Source organism: Festucalex cinctus, chromosome 17, assembly GCF_051991245.1.
Source record: "Festucalex cinctus isolate MCC-2025b chromosome 17, RoL_Fcin_1.0, whole genome shotgun sequence".
NCBI classification, from domain to species: Eukaryota; Metazoa; Chordata; class Actinopteri; order Syngnathiformes; family Syngnathidae; genus Festucalex; species Festucalex cinctus.
Genome location: NC_135427.1, coordinates 17,822,199 through 17,844,629, shown reverse-complemented (window position 1 = coordinate 17,844,629; position 22,431 = coordinate 17,822,199). Strand labels below are relative to the sequence as shown.

At 44.3% G+C, this 22,431-nt stretch overlaps 2 protein-coding genes and 2 long non-coding RNA genes across 9 annotated transcripts; 3 read left to right on the top strand and 1 right to left on the bottom strand.

Annotated features, from left to right (window-relative positions):
• Positions 1-211: 211 nt before the first annotated feature.
• grnb (granulin b) lies at positions 212-6,251 on the top strand. Of its 6 annotated transcripts, none has more exons than XM_077503326.1 (11): positions 212-376; positions 556-631; positions 841-984; positions 1,054-1,176; positions 2,006-2,119; positions 2,198-2,357; positions 2,938-3,029; positions 4,129-4,356; positions 4,903-5,148; positions 5,509-5,715; positions 5,968-6,251. In XM_077503326.1, the coding sequence occupies exons 2-11, from the start codon at positions 629-631 to the stop codon at positions 6,067-6,069; spliced, it is 1,419 nt and encodes a 472-aa protein (XP_077359452.1). In that variant the 5' UTR covers positions 212-376; positions 556-628; the 3' UTR covers positions 6,070-6,251. The 6 variants fall into 6 exon arrangements, with proteins under 6 accessions (XP_077359452.1, XP_077359449.1, XP_077359453.1 ...); XM_077503323.1 differs by having other exon boundaries at positions 556-760; XM_077503327.1 differs by having other exon boundaries at positions 214-376; positions 560-631.
• Positions 6,252-6,894: 643 nt separating this feature from the next.
• Positions 6,895-8,111, top strand: LOC144005020 (uncharacterized). Its single transcript, XR_013279485.1, has 3 exons — positions 6,895-7,305; positions 7,675-7,761; positions 7,843-8,111. It is a non-coding gene; the product is annotated as an uncharacterized LOC144005020 (long non-coding RNA).
• Positions 8,112-8,553: 442 nt separating this feature from the next.
• On the bottom strand, positions 8,554-9,891 carry LOC144005019 (uncharacterized). The gene is made up of 3 exons (XR_013279484.1): positions 9,595-9,891; positions 8,951-9,181; positions 8,554-8,678 (listed from the first exon to the last, which is right to left on the bottom strand). It is a non-coding gene; the product is annotated as an uncharacterized LOC144005019 (long non-coding RNA).
• A 1,277-nt stretch (positions 9,892-11,168) lies between these two features.
• On the top strand, positions 11,169-22,152 carry LOC144005032 (mitogen-activated protein kinase kinase kinase 14-like). The gene is made up of 15 exons (XM_077502878.1): positions 11,169-11,468; positions 12,257-12,481; positions 12,553-12,628; positions 13,888-14,326; positions 15,512-15,646; positions 15,694-15,844; positions 15,907-16,032; positions 17,598-17,702; positions 17,789-17,955; positions 18,928-19,078; positions 19,249-19,644; positions 19,717-19,802; positions 21,070-21,178; positions 21,239-21,339; positions 21,429-22,152. Exons 2-15 carry the CDS (start codon positions 12,295-12,297, stop codon positions 21,591-21,593), a joined length of 2,394 nt encoding a protein of 797 aa, XP_077359004.1. The 5' UTR covers positions 11,169-11,468; positions 12,257-12,294; the 3' UTR covers positions 21,594-22,152.
• Positions 22,153-22,431: the final 279 nt, after the last annotated feature.

Genomic DNA, 22,431 nt, shown 5'->3' with positions numbered 1-22,431 from the left:
ATACAGAAAAATAAAGAAACCAGGGGGGATATTTAACTGAAAACATAAAAAAAGGAGCATAAATCCACAGTTCTCTTCGCTTTCTTGTTGATAACTATTTTAACTTCATAGATGCATCAGAATTAATACTTTTTTTTCCTTTTTTTCCTTTATTTTCTTGCCAATGATGTCTCGTGTCTCTTTAAGAAGCGAAACATGGCACGGTCACGTGCCGGCGCTGAGTCATGTCATGTGACCCGGTTGGAACTCACGCAAAACATCTTTTTAGCGACATAAGTCAAAGTCAAACAGTCGCCTTTTTGTTTTTGTTTTTTTTTGTCCGCGTCATCTTGTCCTGTTATCCAATTCGACTCCGATGTGAGCAACAAGCCGCGAAGTACGAAACGAATTAATTCAACCTCTTCCTTTGTTTGCTAGCTCGGCCGTTAGCCACTTAACATGCTAGGCTAACTTCCACCGTTAGCTTCCAATTTGTCGAGCAGCAGCGAGAACATAAGACGTAAAGAAATGTTACGTCTCCTAATATTTTATTTGTCTGTTTTCTATGTTCTCAAGCTAGTTGAGGCGCACATGAGAGTGAGGGACTTTTGGCATCACTGACGTCATCAGCTGCCAACTGCGTCACACGATGGTAAGTCGACGCCCAGTAATGTCATCAAGTCACCCGTGACGTCATCAGGAAGCACAAAAACAAGAGCCAAATTTGAATGTCAAAGTAATCAATGCAAACATTTTAAAAATGCAGACTTTGGGAAAAGAGGTGAGTTGCACCCTGGACTGGTCACCGGAAAAGCGATTGAACCACAGGCCAGGAGAGTGATTGTGATTTCCTTGGCGCAGGCGCTGCTGTGGTTGTGCGTGTTGGCGTCCGGTGTGCTCGGCACCAGCGTGTCGCTGGTGTGCCCCGATGGCGGCGCCTGCCCGGACGGAAGCACCTGCTGCAAGGACACCCTGGGACAATTCGAGTGCTGCCCCTTGCCCAAGGTGAGTCCTCGCGCAGCTGGCCGCACGTATCGTCAAACGTGTCAACCTGACTTGCGTGCATGTGTGCAGGCCGTATGCTGCTCGGACGGCCTCCATTGTTGCCCGGAAGGCTCCACGTGCGACCTGCAACACGCCGTTTGTCGCAATAAGACGCTGTCCATTCCCTGGAGGAGGTCACTTCCTCCCGGGCAGGTGGGGGCACAAGTTGTTCCAACACATGCTAGGAAATGACAGTGACATTAGCTCAATGCTACATCTATGATGGAAATGTCATACGCAGGCTAACAGAATTAGCATAGTTGTAGGGGTATGTTCTAACTCGACATTAACTGAATGCTAACATCTATAAGAGAAACGCCATACACAGGCTAACATAACTAGCATAGGTGTAGGGGTACGTTCTAATTCGACATTAGCTGAATGCTAACATCTATAAGGGAACCACTATAAACAGGCTAATGAGATTAGCATATATGTTGGGATAATTCCAACTCGACATTAGCTCAACGCTAAAATCTATAAGGGAAACGCTATACACAGGCTAACATAATTAGCATAGGTGTAGGGGTATGTTCTAACTCGACATTAGCTGAATGCTAACATCTATAAGGGAACCACTATAAACAGGCTAATGAGATTAGCATATATGTTGAGCTAATTCTAACCTGATTTATCTTAATGCTAACATCTTTAAGGGAACCACTATAAACAGGCTAATGAGATTACCATATATGTTGGGGTAATTCTAACTCGACATTAGCTGCATACTAACATCTATAAGGGAACCACTATAAACAGGCTAATGAGATTAGCATATGTTAGTTTTATTGTAGCACTTGAAACAAGTACTACTTGAATACTTAAACAGTGCAGCTGTTTTTGATGATGGCACCAGGAGAGCTCAGTGCTGCCCTGGCATGTTGTGCCACATCATGGTACTACATTGAAGGCATGCCTGACTTGATTTGAATTGCAGAAAATCAGGTTGTGTGTGTGCGTGTTTTTTTGTTTTGTTTTCCAGGTGATGGCACGAGAGCGTGCCGTGCAGTGCCCGGACCAGCACTCAGAGTGTCCGGACGCCACCACGTGCTGCCAACTTCCCGACGGCGCGTGGGGTTGCTGCCCGATGGCTAAGGTGATGACGCAATCGCTGGCGCTCGCTAGCGCAGTTAGCTTAGCATGCGTCTGACCCGCCCGTGGGTGCCTCCCGCAGGCGGTGTGCTGCGAGGACAAGCGTCACTGTTGCCCCGAGGGAACCGCCTGCGATCTGGTCCAGTACAGATGTGTGTCGCCCGGCGGCGGCGCCGTCGCAGACTGGCGACCCTTGATGGCCAAACTTCCCGCCAGGCCTCGTGCCAGCGCACCATCAACAGGTAGGTGAATGCATGGAGCCGTTCGTTCGTCGATCGTCGAGGCTGGAACGGACCAATGAGAATGGATCTGATTCGTCCCCACGCAGCCGCCGGTGTGTCCCACTATATTGTGCTTTTGTACATTACTGGAATGAAAAAAATATATAAATAATATCATATAAAAAATATATATATTGAGGCACTTACTTGCTAATGCATTGAGTTCCTCCACATATTGACTCTGTTCACAAGCATATTACGTATATCATCTGACCATTAACGTGGATTTGAAACCGAGAAGGGCCTTGTGAAAGTTAAACTGCAATGAAAAACGAGCCAGCAGAGGGTGCTACAACTGCACAAATAGAAATCAACCCGACTTTTTTTGAACAGATATGCTGCTTTGAATATCGTGACATGACGATATATTCATGTGGCAGTTTTGATATTGCAATAATGCCGTTATGGTTACATCCATACTCATCATGATGGTGATATGAAAATAATGTGTCATCTTTGTGTGTGTGTGTGTGTGTGTGTGTGTGTGTGTGTGTGTGTGTGTGTGTGTGTGTGTGTGTGTGTGTGTGTGTGTGTGTGTCAGTGGATTGTCCCGACAAGCGGTCAACGTGTCCGGACGAGAGCACGTGCTGCAAACTGAGCTCGGGCGATTACGGCTGCTGCCCCATGCACGACGTAAGACGCCGCTCGCCGCCTTTGATGCGCGAACGTCATCCAGCTCACGCACACGCATGTGCTTGTCATCATCATGGAATTTGTTGTTCCTGGGACAAATGAGAAATCCACCTTCAACATGAAAGAAAGAAAGAAAGAAAAAAAGAAAACAAATCTGATTGGCTGTGCGACATCATCACATGCGTCTTCATGATGCTCGCTCTTCTTCTTCGCCTCCCTCCCCACTACAGCGCCCTCTCTGGCCACCAATCATACGCACGCAAATGAAAATCAGTCAATTATATTGTATTTATTTTGTTACAGAAATAGAGAGGGCTTTTTTTGTAGAAATTAATGTATTCAGTCATTTGATATATATATATATATTTATATATATATATATATATATATATATATATATATATATTTTAATATATATATTTATATATATATATATATATATATATATATATATATATATATATATATATATATATATATATATATACATATATTAATATATATATATTTTTTTAATATATAAGATTAAAGGTTATTGATTTATGGTTTGGAGTAAAATAATTATTTTGTGGGAAAACTAATAATGTGTACATTTTTTTTTATTGTACAAAGTGATTGCTTCATGAATTCTAATGAAGGAAATTTTAAGTTGTTAAAAAAATGAGCATGAGAAAATATTTCTAATCTTTCATTTGTTTTGTTGCATTAAAATTTCAATGTATTTTTTTACTTAATATAAAAATGAGTAAATTCAGCTCATACAGTGAGAAATTTGCTTTATTGCAACACATAATTTAGCCATTTTAATGCATTATAAATAATAGTTACAGAATGAGATAAAAATAAAAATATTTTTTTCTGCACTGAACATTTACTTTGAATTTTATTCCTTTTATGAATCAGACATCAAATTTGTTGACTTGATTTCTTGTAAGGAATCCAATCCACTTGATTTCTATTTTATACTATCGTGCACGTGAATCGTATCATTCTCAATACAATTAAAATATCAAATATCAAATGAAACTCAATCAATGAATGACTAAAACAACCAATGTGACTTTTTTTTTTTCTTCTTCTTCTTCTCCGTTTTCCGCAGGCCACGTGCTGCTCGGACGGCCTCCACTGCTGCCCTCACAACACCGTGTGCAACCTGGCCGCCGGCACGTGTGACGACCCCGCCGATGGCTCCGCCTCCACCCGCGCTGCACCCGTCCGCGCCACCTCGCCCCCCAACACGAAGTGCGACACCGAGACGACGTGTCCCGGCACGTCCACGTGTTGCCCAAACGTGGCCGGTGGTTGGGCCTGCTGCCCTCTCCAGCAGGTAAAGACGCCGCCCACCACACCTGCCACCTCCCCTTAACTCATTGACTGGCGGCCATTTTGGGTGAAGCAACCCCTTTTGCTCCCGGCTGTTTGACTGGATTTTTGACTGATTTTGCAAGGCCCACGGTATTGCTATATAAACATGGAACCTACCAAAAGAAAGATGAGTCTCTTCTTTCATCAGGAAAAAAAAGTATATTTGTATCCGTTTCCGTTTTTTGGAAATTAGCATTAGAATATAGCTAAGTGTCATAATTATTTCACATTCCTGGTGAAAACAGTGGTGAAAAGAGCTTGTTGCAACATGGCCCTGGTTGATCTCTTATACTCTGCTGCCACCTGCTGGCCATTTTTGGAACGACTACCATTGCTTCAAACATTTTCTTCAGTTCAGAGGCTGTATCAAAGTCTGTATGCTCAAGCATAAAAAAACATATAAATACGTCTTTGGGAGCAATGCATTATTTGCAATAGAACGTATTCATACGTTTTTGGGAGCCAATCGAGTTAACGCGGCCTGTCAAATGTTTTGGTGGCCCACCAGGCCGTGTGCTGCGACGACGGCGCCCACTGCTGCCCTCACGGCAAACGCTGCAACTTGGAGGCGGAGACCTGCGACGACCCGTCGGGTGCGGCCCCGCCCCTCCGCTGGCGGGCCAAGACGCCCGCCGTCATTGTCCGCCCGCCCGCTGTTGGCGACATCAAGTGTGACGACAAGAGCAGCTGCGCGGCGGGCACCACCTGCTGCAAGTTGCCCAGCGGCGAGTGGGGCTGCTGCCCGCTGGTCAAGGTTGGCCCCGCCCTTTTCTCCTCACCTTCTCAAGGTTGAGATGGGGAAGTTGGAGCACTGATCTATATTATAGGACTGGATAGCCGGTAGTCCAAGACTTTTGAGGTGGCGAGGCGGCCATATTGCTCCTCCCAAGAAACGTTTCTCGCCATACCTTCCGATACATTTAGAGTATACAAATTGGAAAACATTTGTACGTATAGCGTATAGTTGTAGTCTGCTGACGAGGTGGGAGTAGCAAGATGGCCGACCTGTGTCGTCAACGGCTTGCACGGGCATGTATGGGCTGTCTGCTATCTACTCGTATATACAGGTCAGTGAGTTGGATGCACGTGTTATACTTTTTGCGCCCGCCCGCAGGCCGTGTGCTGCGAGGACCACCTGCACTGCTGCCCGCAAGGCTACTCGTGCAACATGGCCACGGGAACGTGCGAGAAGCCGATGAAGATGAAGCCGATGACGAAGACAATGGTCCCGTGCGACGTGTCGGCGGCCTTCGCTTGCGACGAGCGAGAGACTTGCTGTCGGACATCCGCCGGCCAGTGGGCCTGCTGCCCCTCCCATCAGGTACCGCCTTCTGATTGGCCAATCGCATGTGTGCAAATGACTTGTTTTCATCCAATATGACGACAAAATGTGAAAATATGAAGAAGGTCTTTTTTTTTTTTTCGATTTGACGTCTAAGTAAATGAAGTGGGCCACTGAATTGAACTTGCAAGTCAAGCCCCCACTGTAGTTGACAGGGCAGATCTGCCACATCCAATATGGCGGCCGCGCTTGACGAGCTGTGTGCATTGTGGCCGTGTTTTGTGTCCGCAGGCGGTCTGCTGCGCCGACATGAAGCACTGCTGCCCCACCCACTACTCGTGCGACCCAAGTGGCGGCTGCGTGCGGGTAGCGCCCACGTGGGCCCGCGTCTGACCCCCCTGGGCGCCACTTCCTGTTTGCAGAGGCCGGCCGGAAAGCCTCCTCTAGTGTTGCTCGGCAACAGGAAGTCCACTCAGTTGGACTGCTTTGATGTCGTGATTACTGCAGGCCAATCAGCTGCCGTTTGTTAACATCAACAAAATGAGTTCCATTTCAATAAAATAAAGTGAAATTGATTGTATTTATTATTTTTTGTAGCAATTTCAAGGAGTTTTGAGGCATGTTTTAATCAAAACGTTTTGATGAAACATTTTTGTCCATGGTGGGATCGGCTCATTTCTTGCCCACATCAGTTTTTCAAGTTTGTTACGCAAGCACGTTGCTAATTTTTCTTGCTATTGTGACAGGAAGTAGGCTCAAACAATATTGCTCAACAACACTATATATAAAGCACTTTCAAACGAGCATTGGGGTATATGCCACGGAAGAGGCGGGACTGTTTTTGCACATCAGTTTGTTTCCGGTTCGTTTTGCGACATGTGGGCTGCATCCAAAATACTTGTGCTTCTGACTTTGTGCCCCTCGGTTGCGCGTTCGCAACCCGGGCTGGAAACAAACTGATGTGCAAAATCACGTCCCGCCTCTTCCGTAGCATATACCCCCATACAAAGTGCATGGAACAGAAATCGCTCATGCAGTCAAGATAAATACAAGAACAAAACAAATATAAGTATACAAATAAATAAAATTTACATAAATAAATTAAGAAGTAGGTGAGTGAATAAATACATAAAGCGAATAAATATCAAATTTGTAACAAAATACAGCACACACATTACACATAAGCACTGCAACACGATCAAACCATTGACAATAGGTCGCTTGCACATCGTAATGCATCATGGGAGTTTTTCCTTCGGGCGCCATATTGGGTGTCCGCCGGTTCACAAGGTACACTCGCGAGTTACACGGTAGAGCTTATCAACCTGATGTAATTTTCGCAGTATTTTCACGATTTACCGGAAGATCAAAAACAACGATACAGGCAGAAGGTGTCTCTGTGTGGCGGGATTGATCCTAATTACGTCCTGACCAAGGGTGATTTTTTTTTTTTGACGGAGAAAGCTTGCTGGCCAAATGTGACATCATGGACATCTTTCCCTACCTCGTGTTGACAACATGCTCCATAACACGCCAACAAATCCCTGGAGGCTTACAATTATTTTGTAAGCGGGTGGATACAGAGTGTAAACTTTAACATCGCATCAGAAGAAACGGTTGCTGTTGCACGTAAGTAAACCACATGGTGTTGGTAATTCTGCACACAAAAATGTTGATTTGTTCTCAGGCTTCCTGTTATCATTGTGTTTACATGCACAGCTAGGTTTACCTGATGTGGTTTTTCTAACAATTTTATAACAGGCAAATATGGCAGAGCGTATAAGAATAAAAAGTAACTATGCACAGCCTCCCCGTGGCTTAATTAAATTTAATGCTACCCTTTCACTAGTTACATGTTACTTAATCAACTTATTCTAAATGGTTAAGGTTAACCACTCTCAGAGGACGTATTTTTAGTTTCAGTTTCCAGTACAATAAAACGTGTTCATGGTAACTACTGAGCATACTGACAGCTTTTCTTATGATCTCACGGTTAAGGAGGCTGTCACAACACCCAATTTCTGTCTGGTGCCAGATGGCAACAATTCCCATCACTTGTCACGACAACACCAATAGTATTACCAGGTATGTATGGCTTTACTTTTTGTAGTTTCTTATTTAATTCTATGTTTCATATTTTCATTACAATGTTTGTAATATTTTCAGATTCAGGCACAGATGAGTTTAACTGGACGGACTTCTGCGACTTTGTGGTGTGGACAAAGTGTGATTGAGCGAGTCCACCCAGATCGCTCGTTTTGGCCAGCTGGAAAAGCCAGAGTTTTTTTTTCCCAAAGTCCCCTCCTTACCTGAACTGCTCGGGAGAGCATTTACTAGATCAGCAGTGGACTTCCAGTGTTCCTGCTCAGCCGCTGTCACCTACCACTTGCTCATGTACTTCAAAGATGCGGAATAAAGTAGTTTTTTGTGCTGCAGCAGATTGTAAAATCAAATGATATCACTTGAAGTGTGCCAATCTAGACTGCCAAAAGGACAGTGGTTTTGTGACAAGTGTGAAACAAGGATTATTGGGAAAACTGTAACACAGTACTGGTACTTGTCTTACATTAAACAAATTTAAAAGAGAGCAACTTTTTCCTCTGTACATAGCATAATGAAAGTCATTGCGTACCCCATCAACATTACATCATACCGTCATCAGGATGGTAGGCACCTGTGCTAAAATAAACTACATTAATTAACAGTTCAATTTTTAACCCTGAAATTACTACATCTAATCATTATTCACTTCATTTTTTGTGCTTTTAGAAATAATAGAGATTTATGCCATTACTTTAAGAGGGACCATATTGCACATTGAGTCAAATCCTGTCATTTGTATTATGTATAGCTTTGTAAACAAACCCAACAATAGAATTTGTATAAACGCTGCCTTTATTAGCGCCAAACAAACAGTCGCATGTTGTCCTCCTCCAATGCTTTGATGCTCGCCTTCGTTTCCATCATGTCATTGGCAATCAAGTCGGTGTGGCATGAGATCCCTAAAGAAAAAAATAAATAAAAAAATCACAAAAAAATACTGTACCAGTAATAGGTTTAATATAGTAAAGTAGTATAGTTTTTTTGTCAGTGTAAAAGAAATGTACACATTTTGTTGCATTTTTTAATGTATGAACATTGCTACAGGCAAATACTTATTTCTATAAACACTTCCAAATGTCTCTAAAATATAAGGTGCGTGTACACACACAAACAAACACATACATTCACTCATGCATACAATATATCATGTAATGAATTCTGAGTGGCATACCAGAGTCAATGATGTCAGCAGTACTTGAGGGTACAGGTTACTGGAGCCATCTGGCTGCATAACTGCAACAATCTCTGCCACTTCGAGTCGTCTTTTCTTTGCTTGTCTCTCCTGTGCACGTTCATATCTTGGCACCGACTGGGCTGAGACATAGATGATGTAACTTGGGACCCAACTTTAATGTTGGAGCCCAGTCGGGATGATTGGACAGAAAAACGGGCGCAGGGCGACCTGTTAAAATAAACAAATATATAAACAAATAAAATATGGAAAGACTGGTTATTTTACCGCAGTAGGGTGGCCGTGAATAAGTTCTTTAGCATGATGTGTAGGCTACCGGGGGTCTGTTTTCTTGCATCAGCCCCTTCTGTCTCATTTTTTTCCAAGTTTACATTTTGCCACCAAAAAACATGTTATCGGCATTAAGAGCCCAAGACTAATCAATCCAATTTCAGCAGTAAACACTTTGCACTGGCACTACTTGGGTGAAAATGTTCGATGTTAGCTTTCGGCTAACGTCCGCTAGCCAGCTTGTACTACCGAACTTGCTTGCTCATGAATCCAAAACATAAGCAACTTGCCCATATATGGGCGGTCGAAACGTTATTAATCCTCATGCATTAAATAAAGGTAAACAAGCTTACCGCTCACAAAGTGATCGCTGCACACACGAGCCCAAAGTAACGACTTCCCTCCGGAGTCCCCACTCCTGTCTCCAGGCCCTGGTTCCTAATTATTTTCGGAATTCGGAAAAAAGACCGACCATTTTCCCCCTTGGCTTTGTTCGAACAGCCAACGATGCAGCAACAATGTACCATTTTAAACGCAGAAAACAAACGTGATAGATACGTGTTAGACCGAATCGCTACGTAAATGGAGGCCACCCAGCATGGCGACTACGAGAAATCCGAGGCGGAAGTGACGACATGTGCAAGCGACCTATACCTGGATCAATACAAATTGGTGACGACTTTTTTTTTTTTTTTTTGCAAAAATATGATGTAAATAATCCATCCATTGAAAAAAGCAGGACATGATTTCATTCAACTTGACAGTGCAGCAAACTTGCTGAAAGAAAAAGTGACGGCGTTGCAATTGTTCCGTTACGTTTGTCAGAAAATGCAAACAAAGATGAAATTAACGACAGTGGTAGTTGATTTAACAGAGTTATAGTTTTTCAATTTTTCATTTGAGTGAGTTTTGATTTTGTTTTGAGGTTTGCTTTTTTTTTTTAATGTTAGTTTTAATAAGTTTTCCAGGTGGTTTTGTTAGTTATTAGTTTTAGTTATTTAATAAATGCTTCGTTTTAGTTTGGTTTTAATTAGTTTTAGTTTTTTATTTATTTATTTTTTTACGTGTATTATTTGTACGCTATATTTAGAAAAACAACAGGGGAACGTCGTCATCTGAAGCTGCGTTTCTATTGGTTGCTGCGAGATGACGTCACTTTGTGACACTTTAAAATGTCCTTATTCCGGGGCTCCAGGTGGAGGAATGGAACCGTCGCTTGCCTTCAGTGCCGGTTGGCGCGGGTTCGCTCCACTTCCTGGGAGACCCCATGTGGCTTACATGAAGTAAGTGTGTGTGAGTGAGTGGTTTAAAAAAAAAAAAAACGAACAAAAACGTCCTTATTCCAGTTAATATAAAAGATAAATCTACTTGAAGTCATATTTCAAATCATCCCCAAATTAATTACCAAAGACGAAAACGACATTTTTGCTATCATTATAGTTTTAAATTAGTTTTGTAAACATCAAATGTAGTTTGTTTTTTCTTCATTTTTTAAAGCATTTTCGTTTTTATTTTAGTTCGTTAAAAAAATGTTTTATTTTGTTCGTTTTATTTAACTAAAATAACCTTGTTGATGTTACCCCTCTAATCTTGACTAAAAGTAAAAAAATAAAATAAAATAAAAATCTTGCTTTTTCCACAGCATCCCGAAATGAATCCTGAATAAACAAATGACTAATTTAAAGTACTCTAATATCAAACGTTAGCTATATGATCTCCGTACATTTGAAATGGTTTACATTTTCAACATTCGCTTCTGTTAGCTTAGTTTGCGATTATCTAGAAGCTGAGCGACTTTGAGCAGCTGAGCAAAGCGAGAAGTCGATGACGTTTGAGATAACTTGAGCGTCTCCATTGGTCCCTTGCTGTGACCCCTAAGAACCCCCCTCCCAAAAAACCCCAAAGCTGCCTCTCAGCATGTTGCCAGGGAAAGAAAACACAAACACACACGCACATGTATCAGTGTCACTGGGTGCACAAAAAAATGTAGTGGGGTGGTGGGGGGCAGACTTGTTGGACACGTCAAAAGTTGTTTGGGCCAATGGGAGGCCTCGGTGGGCGGGGGCAGGAAGCGGCGAGGCGACACTTGACCCACAAAGACGCGTCAAAAACGCTCAGGAAGGACCAGCACCCCAAAACTTGTCTGCCGGACCTGCCTCACGAAGAACGCAAGAACGACAACCCCACCACACCTCTCCGCCCGACGTGGAGGATCGACGACGCGCAGGTAAGCGGAGGAAACGCGAAGTCACGGCGTCATCGGGAAAACAATGACGTCATGACACTCGTCATCACTGTGATGACTTTTGTCATGTTTATAATTATAATTAAAGCCCTCTATTCTACTTTATACAACACCTAATAAAATACAAAAAATAAAAATAAATTCTAAAGTATTTGCCCTATTTTTTTCGTGTGTGTGAATTCAATGGACGTTGAGCTGCTCCTTCTGCTGTGCGCTCCTTGACCGCAAGGGGGCGGCCGAATACAGACATCATGGATATGCAGTTGCGATAGGAATTGAAATCATTCCGCGACAACACTCGTCTCTAAACATGAAATAGTCTTTCCTCCTTGGAACCGGCAGAAATTCATCGGTTAAAAAAAAAAAAAAAAAAAAGTTTGCTCTCGGCGAAACCTGCTAAGAATGGAAAAGCACGAGTGTACCTAATGTATTGTCCTCACTTGTTGTTTGGCGATTGTCAAAGCAGCGCCACCAAGTGACATTTTGTTTCCACTGCAAGGAAGCCGGCGTGAAGTGACAGTCAGAGTTTGGAGCATGCGCGCATTTTGGAGAAAAGAAAAACAAAAAGCCAGTTGGCAAAATCCCAAATGGGCTCACTCGTATCTAAAGGCAGTGACAACCTTGCAAACTATTTACTTTGGATGTCCACACTGTCTAAAAAGCAGAACTGATTGATCGAGACATAGTTGAACAGCTGCACGCCGGCGTCAAAAGCCACGCGGCTATTCTGGGCCCCGATGATGACGTCACTCGCGTTTGGCACTCGGCAGGCGGGAAGTCAACATTGGGAGGGGGTGGGGCCGGGGCCATGCTGGACCCCGGCCGAGGCTCCGGAGTCGAACACGAGTGGCGGCGGCGGGTCGGACGGGCCATGCTGCTCGGAACCGCCAAACTGCTGGAGGTGGACGCCGCCGCCGCGCAACCGCCGGAACCTTGCGGGGAAACTTCCGTTTCCGGGGAACCGTCGCCTCTGTCCGTCGTGGCGCAGGCTGAGAGTGAGACAAACACACACACCCACACACAATGGTTACTTTTGGACGAGTGTGACTGTTGTGTTGATTGACAGGCGAAGACTTTCAGGAGTTCAGCCCGACGCACGTCCGCCATTGCGGCTCGCGACTCGGCCTTCTCCACCTGTTCACGTGAGTGACGTCACGCGTCGCACTTGTTCCTATTGGCCCAAGCGGCATGCAAGTCTTCTTTGCAGTCGGCAGGTTCCGATTCCGAATCCGGAATCCAGTCCGGTGTCGGTGTCAGATGAGCTCGAGCTGCCAGATCTGATCGGGGTCGCCTGCCGATGACGTCACGCTACAGGATTGCCCGGAAATTGTCCGTTTACATTTGGGCAAAAATAAAATTTATGGACTAAAATTGTAAAAAAAAAAAAAAAAAAAAAAAAAAGCGTAAATAAACCTAAAAATATTAAAGCTTGATACTTTAAGAGTGGGGAAAAAATATATATATAGATTGAAGCGCCTGCCGGTGACGTCAGTACAGCAGCGCTAACGAATAGCTTCGGTTTGGTTTCTTTTTTTTAGCTGTTCATAAATCAATCATTAACAATCTAAACTGACGATATTTGTCACATCTGAGACAATTATTTTGTCTATTTAGTCAATTTATTTAATTATTTATTCAACATATTTTGCGTTTATATTCTTCGGGTTATTTACATTTTTACAATTTGAGCCTGGACATTTTGTGATTTAAATAACATCTTTAATGTTTTCTTTCAAATGTTTGACGTCAACTGGATCATTTCCAGCCAACGTATTGATGAAGTGCCCTGCGATTGGCTGGCAACCAGTCCAGGGTGTACTCCGCCTATTGCCCACAGCCAGCTGAGATAGGCTCCAGCACTCCCTGCGACCCTTGTGAGGAGCAAGCGGTTCAGAAAATGGATGAATGGATGGATATTGATGAAGTTGTTCAGTTGTTGAAACATATTGATAAAACGTAGGCTGCATGAGGTTTTGTTTTTTTTCCCCCCAGAATTCCACGGGAAATTGACTATTATGGCTTTTGGTTAGTGTTTGTGTGAATGTGTTTGGAAAAACTTTATCAAGATGTTTCAACTTGATCAATACGTTTGAATAACTATCAATACATTTGAATGATTTGATCAATGCGCTCCAGTCTCTTTACCAATAAGTCCAAACAACTTGAACGACTTTACCAAGACATTAGAACAACTTGATCAATACTTTTGAACGACTCTGCCAGTTTCTTAGAACGACTTAATCAATAATTTTGCAGCACGTTGGAAGGACCGAATTGTTGATGGTCACTTCAACGTTAGCTTCTTCGGCAAATTCCAAATTGTCAGCGACGGTGCGACCGCTAGGTCCATTGTTTGTTGTGACGGGCGACCAGTCGTCAACCTGTTTGTGTTTGCGTGCAGGAAAGAAGCCACGCGAGCGATTTCCCACGCACGAATGGAAGAAGAAAGAGACACGCTCACGAGTCTGCCGGCTCAGGACGGCCGCGTGATGACGTCATGCTGTGACATCATCACCCCGCCCCCTCAGTTTAAAGACTCGCACGACGGTGGTGGTGCTGACGACTCATCACAATTCTTCTTTTGGTCCCGACCAAGTGAAAGTGAAAGTGAAAGTGATTGGTCGGCCAGTGCGGAAGCGCGGGCAACCTGCACTTTTAGCTCCTCCTCCTCGTCCTCCTCCTCCTCCTCCCCTCTCTTGGCTCACAGAGAGTTTGGCTCCGCCCCCTCGCCTGCAGGCAACGTCGTATGGCTTGGAGCTTCCGCTACGCGTGTTGACGTGCGCCACCTGCTGGACTGGAGGGAAAACGCGCAACACAACCGAGGATTCCTCTTGCACGAGGTCGCCAAAAATACACACACCCACAAACACAACAACACAACACACGTAAACATCAACACAATACTCACTCGACACGTGCACACACAAACATATTCTAATTTTGGAATTTTTCATTTCAGTAAGTTTTGATTGTAAGTTTTGTGTTTTAAATGTAGTTTTAATTCGCTTTCAGGGTGGTTCTGTTCTTTTTATTAGTTTTAGTTATTTAATAAATGCTTAGTTTTAGTTTAGCTTTAGTTAGTTTCAGTATTAGTTTTAGTTTTTTCTTATTATATATATTTTTTGTATTTTAAATGTGTATTTTTAAAGTTTTTTTTAAATTTTTGTTTGTATTTAAATGTGTAATTTTTAAATGTGTATTTTCAGGTTGGTTATGTTAGTTTTTATTAGTTTTAGTTATTTAATAAATTCTTTGTTTTAGTTAGTTTCAGTATTAGTTTTAGTTAATCTTTAAAGTTTTTTTTTTATAAGTGTATTTAAATGTGCATTTTTTAAATTTGTATTTTCAGAGTGGTTCTGTTAGTTTTTATTAGTTTTAGTTATTTAATAAATGCTTTGTTTTAGTTAGTTTCAGTATTAGTTTGATTTTTTTTTTAATTTAAATGTACAATTCTTTTTTAATTTGTATTTTCAGGGTGGTTATGTTAGTTTTTATTCATTTTCGTTATTTAATAAATGCTTTGTTTTAGTTAGTTTTAGTATTAGTTTTTTTTAAATGTGTATTACTTGTGCGCAATATTTAAAAAACAGCATGGGCGTGACGTCATCTTTTGGAGCTTTTCTATTGGCTGCTGCTCGATGACGTCACTTCTGTGTGATACATTTTCAAATCTTGGTTAATATCAAAATAAATGTACTTCAGATCACATTTCAAATCATCTCAAAAAGGCTCACGCATGAAATTAATTACCAAAGACTAAAAGCAAGGACATTTTTGCTACAATTATAGTTAATTTTGTAAACAAAAAATGTAGTTTCAGTTATTTTTTTTTTTAAACATTTTATTTGATTTCGTTATTGAAATTGTTTTTTTGAATTATAGTTTGTTTTTTTCCTCAGTTTTAGTCAACTAAAATAGCCTTGCACACAAAACATAAAAAACACGGAATGTCATTACGTACACGCACACATGCAAACAGGCATCAGTACTGATCGCGAGTGTTGTTGTGCGTTTGCGTTGTGTAGAAGTTGCGTCCGGTGTCGGGCCTGTACCGAGAGGGTCGCGAGTACGACGTCTTGCGCCACATCCACAGCGGCGCATACGGCGACGTCGTGTGCGTGCGGGACTGCGCAACGCGCTTCACGTGCGCTGCAAAGAAGGTAGGCCGCATGCGCGTGTGTGCGCGTGTGTTATTTGTATCGTTCAGGTTGCGTGTTTGTGCGTTCAGGTTCCCGCCAGTCGCTTCCGGCAGGAGGAAGTGACGTCGTGGAGCCTGGCGGCATCCCCGCGGGTGCTCCGCCTGTTTGGCGCCGTGAAAGAGGGTCCCAACGTCGTACTCTTTATGGACATGAAGCCAGGTGACCTTTGACCCTTGTCCCTCTCCCTGCCTCACCCCGCCTGACTGACGCTCGCTCCTCAGCCGGCCTGGCCCAGCTGCTTGGCGACGGCGGGCTGCCCCGAGACCTGGCCCTGCACTACCTGCATCAAACTCTGGGGGCACTGCGACACCTCCACAGCAGGAATGTGCTGCACCTCGATGTCAAAGGTCACCACAATGACGCCTACACTTCAACACACTGACCTGTATCTATGACTGAATAGCTGCTAGCCCATACTTGTCTGTGCAAGCCATTGAAGTCACAGGGCGGCCATCTTGCTCCTCCCATCTGGCAAGCAGACTACTGTATCAACTGGACGCTATACGTACACATGAGACATATACAGCTCAGAGTCGGTTAGTATAAGCCCAGGGGTGGGGTGGGGGGGGTTGTGCCGGGGTGCTCACTATTTTTTTAACAAGTAAAACAATGAATAAATTAACAAGTGTATGATATGTGCAGCTTTGAAGACCCCCTTTTTCTTTTATCGCTCAATTCTTTAGACCCCAATATTAGATTTGGCAGAAGCATTTTTTGTTGAATTACAGTTAGAATTGTGAAAATAAATAATAAAATAAATAAATAAAATAAAATAATAAATATAAAACAAAAAAATGTAAATACAATAATACATATAAAAATCATAAAAAAAAGTAAAATAATAAAAATAAAATAAATAAAAGTGTTTCAACATAATCCCATGACTTCATCCCATTGATCTATATATATGACTGGATACCCGCTAGGCCAAGAGGCGGCCATATTGCTCCTCCCAACAAACGTTTCTCACCATACCAACAATACATTTACAGTATCCAAATTGGAGAATATTTGAGGCACTACTTAGTAGAAACAGCATAATTTATGCTGTTTTAAATGTATTAAACATAAACAAGAGGACTTCAGACATTCAGACATAAATAATATGCTTAATGATGTTTAGTACAGGAGGAAAGTTTTATATTATTTTTAATTAAAGAATTGTAACTGTAATTCAACAAATGATGCCAAATCTAATATTGGGTCAAAGGAACTGAGTGAGAAAAGAAAAAGGGGGTCTTCAAAGCAGCACATACCATCCACTTCCATCCATCCATTTTCTGAACCGCCTGCTCCTCACAAGGGTCGTGGGGGTGCTGGAGCTTATCTCAGCTGGCTATAGGCAGTAGGCGGGGTACACCCTGAAATGTTTGCCAGCCAATCACAGGGCACACAGAGACGAGCAACCACTCACAAGCACACCTAGGGACAATTGGGAACGCCCAATTAACCTGCCATGCATGTCTTTGGAATCTGGGAGGAGACCGGAGTACCCGGAGAAGACACACGGAGGCACATGCAAACTCCACCCAGGAAGGCCGGAGCCTGGACTCGAACCCGAGTCCTCAGAACTGGGAGGCGGACGTGATAACCAGTCATCCTCTGTGCCGGCACCGTCCACTTGTAAATTATTTATTTAATTTTTTACTTGTTAAAAAATAGTGAGCACCCCAGCACAGGCCAAGCGCCTCTGGCCTTTTACTAACTGCCTCCGAGCTGTATATGTCTCATCTGTACTATACCATATAGTTAGTCTCCTCGCGAGGTGGGAGTCCCAAGATGGCCGCCCTGTGACTTCAAGAGCTTGCACGGGCATGTATGAGCTAGCAGCTATCTAGTCATATACATATACAGGTGAGTGCTTCATCCGAACATCGGTCTGATTGCGTGCGGTGCACGCGTGTGGCTGCAGTGGACAACGTGTTGCTGTCAGCCGACCTGACCAAATGCTTCCTGTGCGACTTCGGACACTCTCGCGTGCTGGACGAGCGCGAGTGCGGCGCCAAAGGCATGATGGGTAACACGCACGCACACACACACACACGACTGATCATGTGACTGACCCGAGCACAACTAGACAAAGACGACTCCGTTTCTGTGCAGGAGCGTGTTTCCCGGGCACGGAGAGTCACATGGCCCCCGAGGTGGCGCGCGGCGAGCGTCGTCCCAGTGCCAAGGCGGACGTTTGGAGCAGCTGCTGCATGCTGCTTCACTTGCTCAACGGGCGGCATCCGTGGATTCGCCGGTTCACGCCGCCACTCTGCCTGCATGTAAGGCACTGCTTGCTCGACGCACGTGCGCAGAAAATGTGGCGGAATGCCCTGACGTGTGGGCAAGGAGAGCCACAGTTGCCAATGCACTTTTACAACAGGACGAAGACACAAATAGAGCATAAACCACTTACCTGTATATATGAGTGGATAGCCAATAGCCCATACATGCCAGTGCAAGTCGTTGAAGCCACAGGCTGGCCATCTTGCTCCTCCCACCTCGCAAGCAGACTACTGGATCAACTATACGCAATGCGTACTAATGAGACATAGACAGCTCGTAGGCAGTTAGTATAAGGTCGAAGGCGGGGTGGGGGGTTGTGCCTGGGTGGTCACTACATTGAGAAAGGAAACCACTTCACAAGGATGCAAAAAAAAAGGAGCCAAATGCAACATTCACAAGTTGGGGAAAAAAAAAATATGACAGATTTATTGAGTAGTCAACATGAATCTGAAAGTCAAGAAGGCGTGTCGTATGTTATTGTGTATGTGTGTCAGACAAGTCCCAGCTAGTACACCAAAGCATATTGTCTCATTGCCGTGGAGACAGCCTTCAATCTTCAAGTTAGGACACAGAAAGTCAACCAGAAGGCTTTTTCACCTCATTGATTTGTTCCAAATGTTCCAAATACATTTTGGGTCTTTCAGTATTGTATTCCATATAGAGCTGAAATAAAAGATCCATCCATCCATCCATCCATCCATCCATCCATCCATCCATCCATCCATCCATTTATTCATCCATCCATTCATATATCCATCTATTCATCCATCTATTAATCCATTCATTAATTCATCCATTCATTCATTCACTCATTTAGTCATCCATTAATTCATCCATTCTTTCACTCATTCAGTCATCCATTTATTCATCCACACATCATCTATTCTCCATTCATTCATCCATTCATCCATCCATCATCCATCCATCCATCCATCCATCCATTCATTCCGTCTGTTTGGTTTTGTCAGATCGTCAGGCAGCCGGCGCCGCTGTGGGAGGTGCCGTCCGACTGCGACCGCTTCACTCTCAAAGTCTTTCGTGGTGGACTGCGCAAGGATCCCGACAGGCGGGACTCGGCCGCGCAGCTCAAGAGGAAAATCGCCGCCGCCCTTGCAGCCGGTCTGTCTGCGCGAGTGCGTGAAAAGAAAAAAAAAACATTTCCAGGTTTTGCTAAATTCAAGTCAGATTGGAATTGGCTGGCATGTGTGGGATCGCCGAGGCGCTTCTGCGACCTGATTGGCTCTTGCATGTCACGTGACCACGTCGTCTTCTTCTTCTTGGCTCCGCAGCCGGCGGCGTGAGCGGCGCCTCGCTGCAAACGGCCCGCGCCAAACTCAACGCATCCCGGTCGGCGCCCGCCATGCACTGGGTGAGCCCCTGGCGGACGGCGGCGGCCGACGAGGACCACCCGGACGACGAGGACGACTCGCTCGCCCTGGAGCGAGAAGGCCGGCCCACATCCCTGCGGGACCAGCCCGCCTGGGACTCCGACTCGGATTCGGAGATGGAGGACATTTACGTGGCGGACGATGACGGCGACGACCACCGCGACGACTACGAGGGGGACTGCGAGGATGACGAGGACGAGTCATCGTCGTCACAATACGTCCGAGCCCTGCTGGACGTTTTCCCGGTTTTGCGGCGAGGACAGTGGGCGGGCTCGGAGGAGCCGCAAATCCTCCCAGGTGCTCGAGCGGATGAAAAGCGCACGTCACGAAACCGTCCGTCACTTTCACACACCACCTTTGTTCCCGTAGGCGTGGTCCACGCGCGGAGCCCCTCCCCCGAGCCACGAGACGACCCCCCCTCCTGCTTCAGCAGCTCGTCACAGGCCTCGCAAAAGGTGTGCGCGTGAATGCGGCCGCCTGATTCGTCTGCAGTTCTACAGAAGACGATTAGGGCCATGGAAGAGGGAAAAAAAAAGTTGGGCAGGATTCTCACTTTAGTCTCAGAATTCTCACTTTGAAGTCAAATCAGAATTCTGAGATTAAAGTCAGAATTATCACTATTCTCAGAATTTTCACTTGAAAGTCAGAATTAAGTCAGAATTCTGAGATTAAAGTCAGAATTCTGACTTTAAAGTGCTCACTTTAAAGTCAGAATCTGGGATTAAAGTCAGAATTCTCACTTTAACTTCAGAATTAAGTCAGAATCTGGGATTAAAGTCAGAATTCTCACTTTAAAGTCAGAATTCTGACTTTAATCTCAGAATTTAAATCTTAAAATTTTTAAAAAGTCAGAATTAAGTCGGAATCTGAGATTAAAGTCAGAAAAGTGAGAATTCTTACTTTAACACATTCACTGCCAGCCCAGCAAAAATGCATCATTTGATGTATTTTTCCGTCAATGGCAGTGAATGAGTTAATCTCAGATTAAAGTCAGAACTTTAATTCTCACTTTAAAGTGAGAATTCTGAATTTAATCTCAGAATTTTAAATCTTTAAAAAGTCAGAATTAAGTCAGAATCTGAGATTAAAGGGATAGTTCAGATTTTTTTACATTTCATCCTCACCTCCAGTGTGTGCGATCAGCACTGACTTACCCCTGACAGCGTTCTGTGACACGAGTTCGGGTCCAGTGTTGGTCGAGAGGGCAGTAGTCCGGCAAGTTGGCTGGGGCCACTTAAATAAAGCGTTTTTCTTCTGAAAATAATTTGTGTTTAAAAAAGTGATAAATTTTCATACAAAACTTCCTCCTGAAAAAAAGTCAGATTCCATTACAGCCGGGCACTATTTTTCTGTTGGTTCGTATCACTGCGCGTCACCCTGTAGACAGCTGATCCGCGCGCCTTCTGCCTTCGAAAAGACAAACAACTTGTAGATTAATTAGTGCGCGTCGATCAGCTGTCAACAGGGCGACACGCAGTGGTACGAACCAACAGAAAAATAGTGCCCGGCGGTAATGGAGTCTGACTTTTTTTCAGGAGGGAGTTTTATGATGCAAATGTGTCACTCTTTTGAACACAAATTATTTTCAGAAGAAAAAACCGGACCAGAATTCGTGTCCCAGAACGCTGTCAGGGGTAAGTCAGTGCTGATCGCACCCACTGGAGGTGAGGATGAAATTGAGATTCATGCAAAAAAATCCGAACTACTGTTTGTTTGACGCAGGACTCAGCGGACTCGTCTGACGACGTCAGCTCGGGGGCCTCCTGCTCCGGCAGGCGTCACGCCGAGATGTCGGCGTGGGCACGGGGGCCCCCCTCGCGCCGCTTGGACGGTAATGCCGCACAACAGCGGCCAATGGCGAGTGTCACATTTGGTCACGTGACCCCAGCAGGCGTGGACGTTTGGATCGAGGACGCCCGTGGGCGGCGCGTGAGGATTCGGGAACGGCGGCGGGTGCGAGTCGGCCACGTGGCTGTCGGGATCAGCGAGCAGGTGACGACCGCGCCCAATTTCGTTAAATTTTTCTTTGATCGTACTTCCATCGTACCGATTGTTGACATTACTTCCTGTTGTCCAATCAGATGTCAGCGAGCGCCTTCACCTTGGAGATGCTCGACAGGAAGCCGGTGTGCTTCCGGCGGGAGATCCGCGAGTCTTGTCTGTGGCTTCGCTGCGTGGACGCGCCCGACTCGTGCCCGCGTTGGACGTGGCGAGTTCGAGGCGGCAAGCTGGAAGTCCGTCAATGACGCCTGATGTTTTACTCCGGACCGGCAGAGGGCGCCGTCTCATTCAGCTGCGGCTGGAAAGTAACAAATGCTAACTTCCTTAGCATCAAAGTTTTTTTTTTTTCTTTATTATTATTTTTTTTCCCCACTGGCACCCCGGATGAGGAGAAGGGAATGTTTTTTTTTTGTTTTTTTTTTCCCCTTATCATCAAAGTAAACGTCCAAAGATGCTGATTTTTGTTCGTGTTTTAAGAAGGCTAGCTAGTAGCCTAGAAACAAGCTAAGGTGATCAATTTTGCTTGGGACAATGTCATTATGTGTTTGAAAAGGAACTTGACTTTTTCCAATTGTAAATTTCAACTGCTGGACACTTTCCTCTCATTTCAAGCGTTTCGATAGAGCAAGTGACCTACTGAGTGAACTTGAGTGAACTTGAGGGGGGAGAGGTGAGGGCCACTTAAAGATATGACGTCACACCACCAGGACACACATGACATGAGCAAAAATGTCAACATTTTTGGGGATTCATGTTTAAGCCCCCCAAATTTTCATTTGTTGAATAAATCAAGTCTAAAGTCAAGTTTATTTCTCCAAGGCTTAATCACAATTAAGAGTCTCAAAGGGCTTCCCAGGCCAGTTGACAAATATTAACAACATCCCCTCACATCTAAACCCCTTAATTGAACGATTCGAGATTACCTTTGCCTGGTCTTCAAAAATTCTACGTCTAATCTAGAAAAAAAAAAAGTCCCCGCCCCCCATGTCATTGATAACTAATACTAATTAATAACTAATTAACCTTGAAACTGGTCGGTTCGAGTTGTTAAATGGGGGGACTAGAGCTCAAAGCCCGTGAATG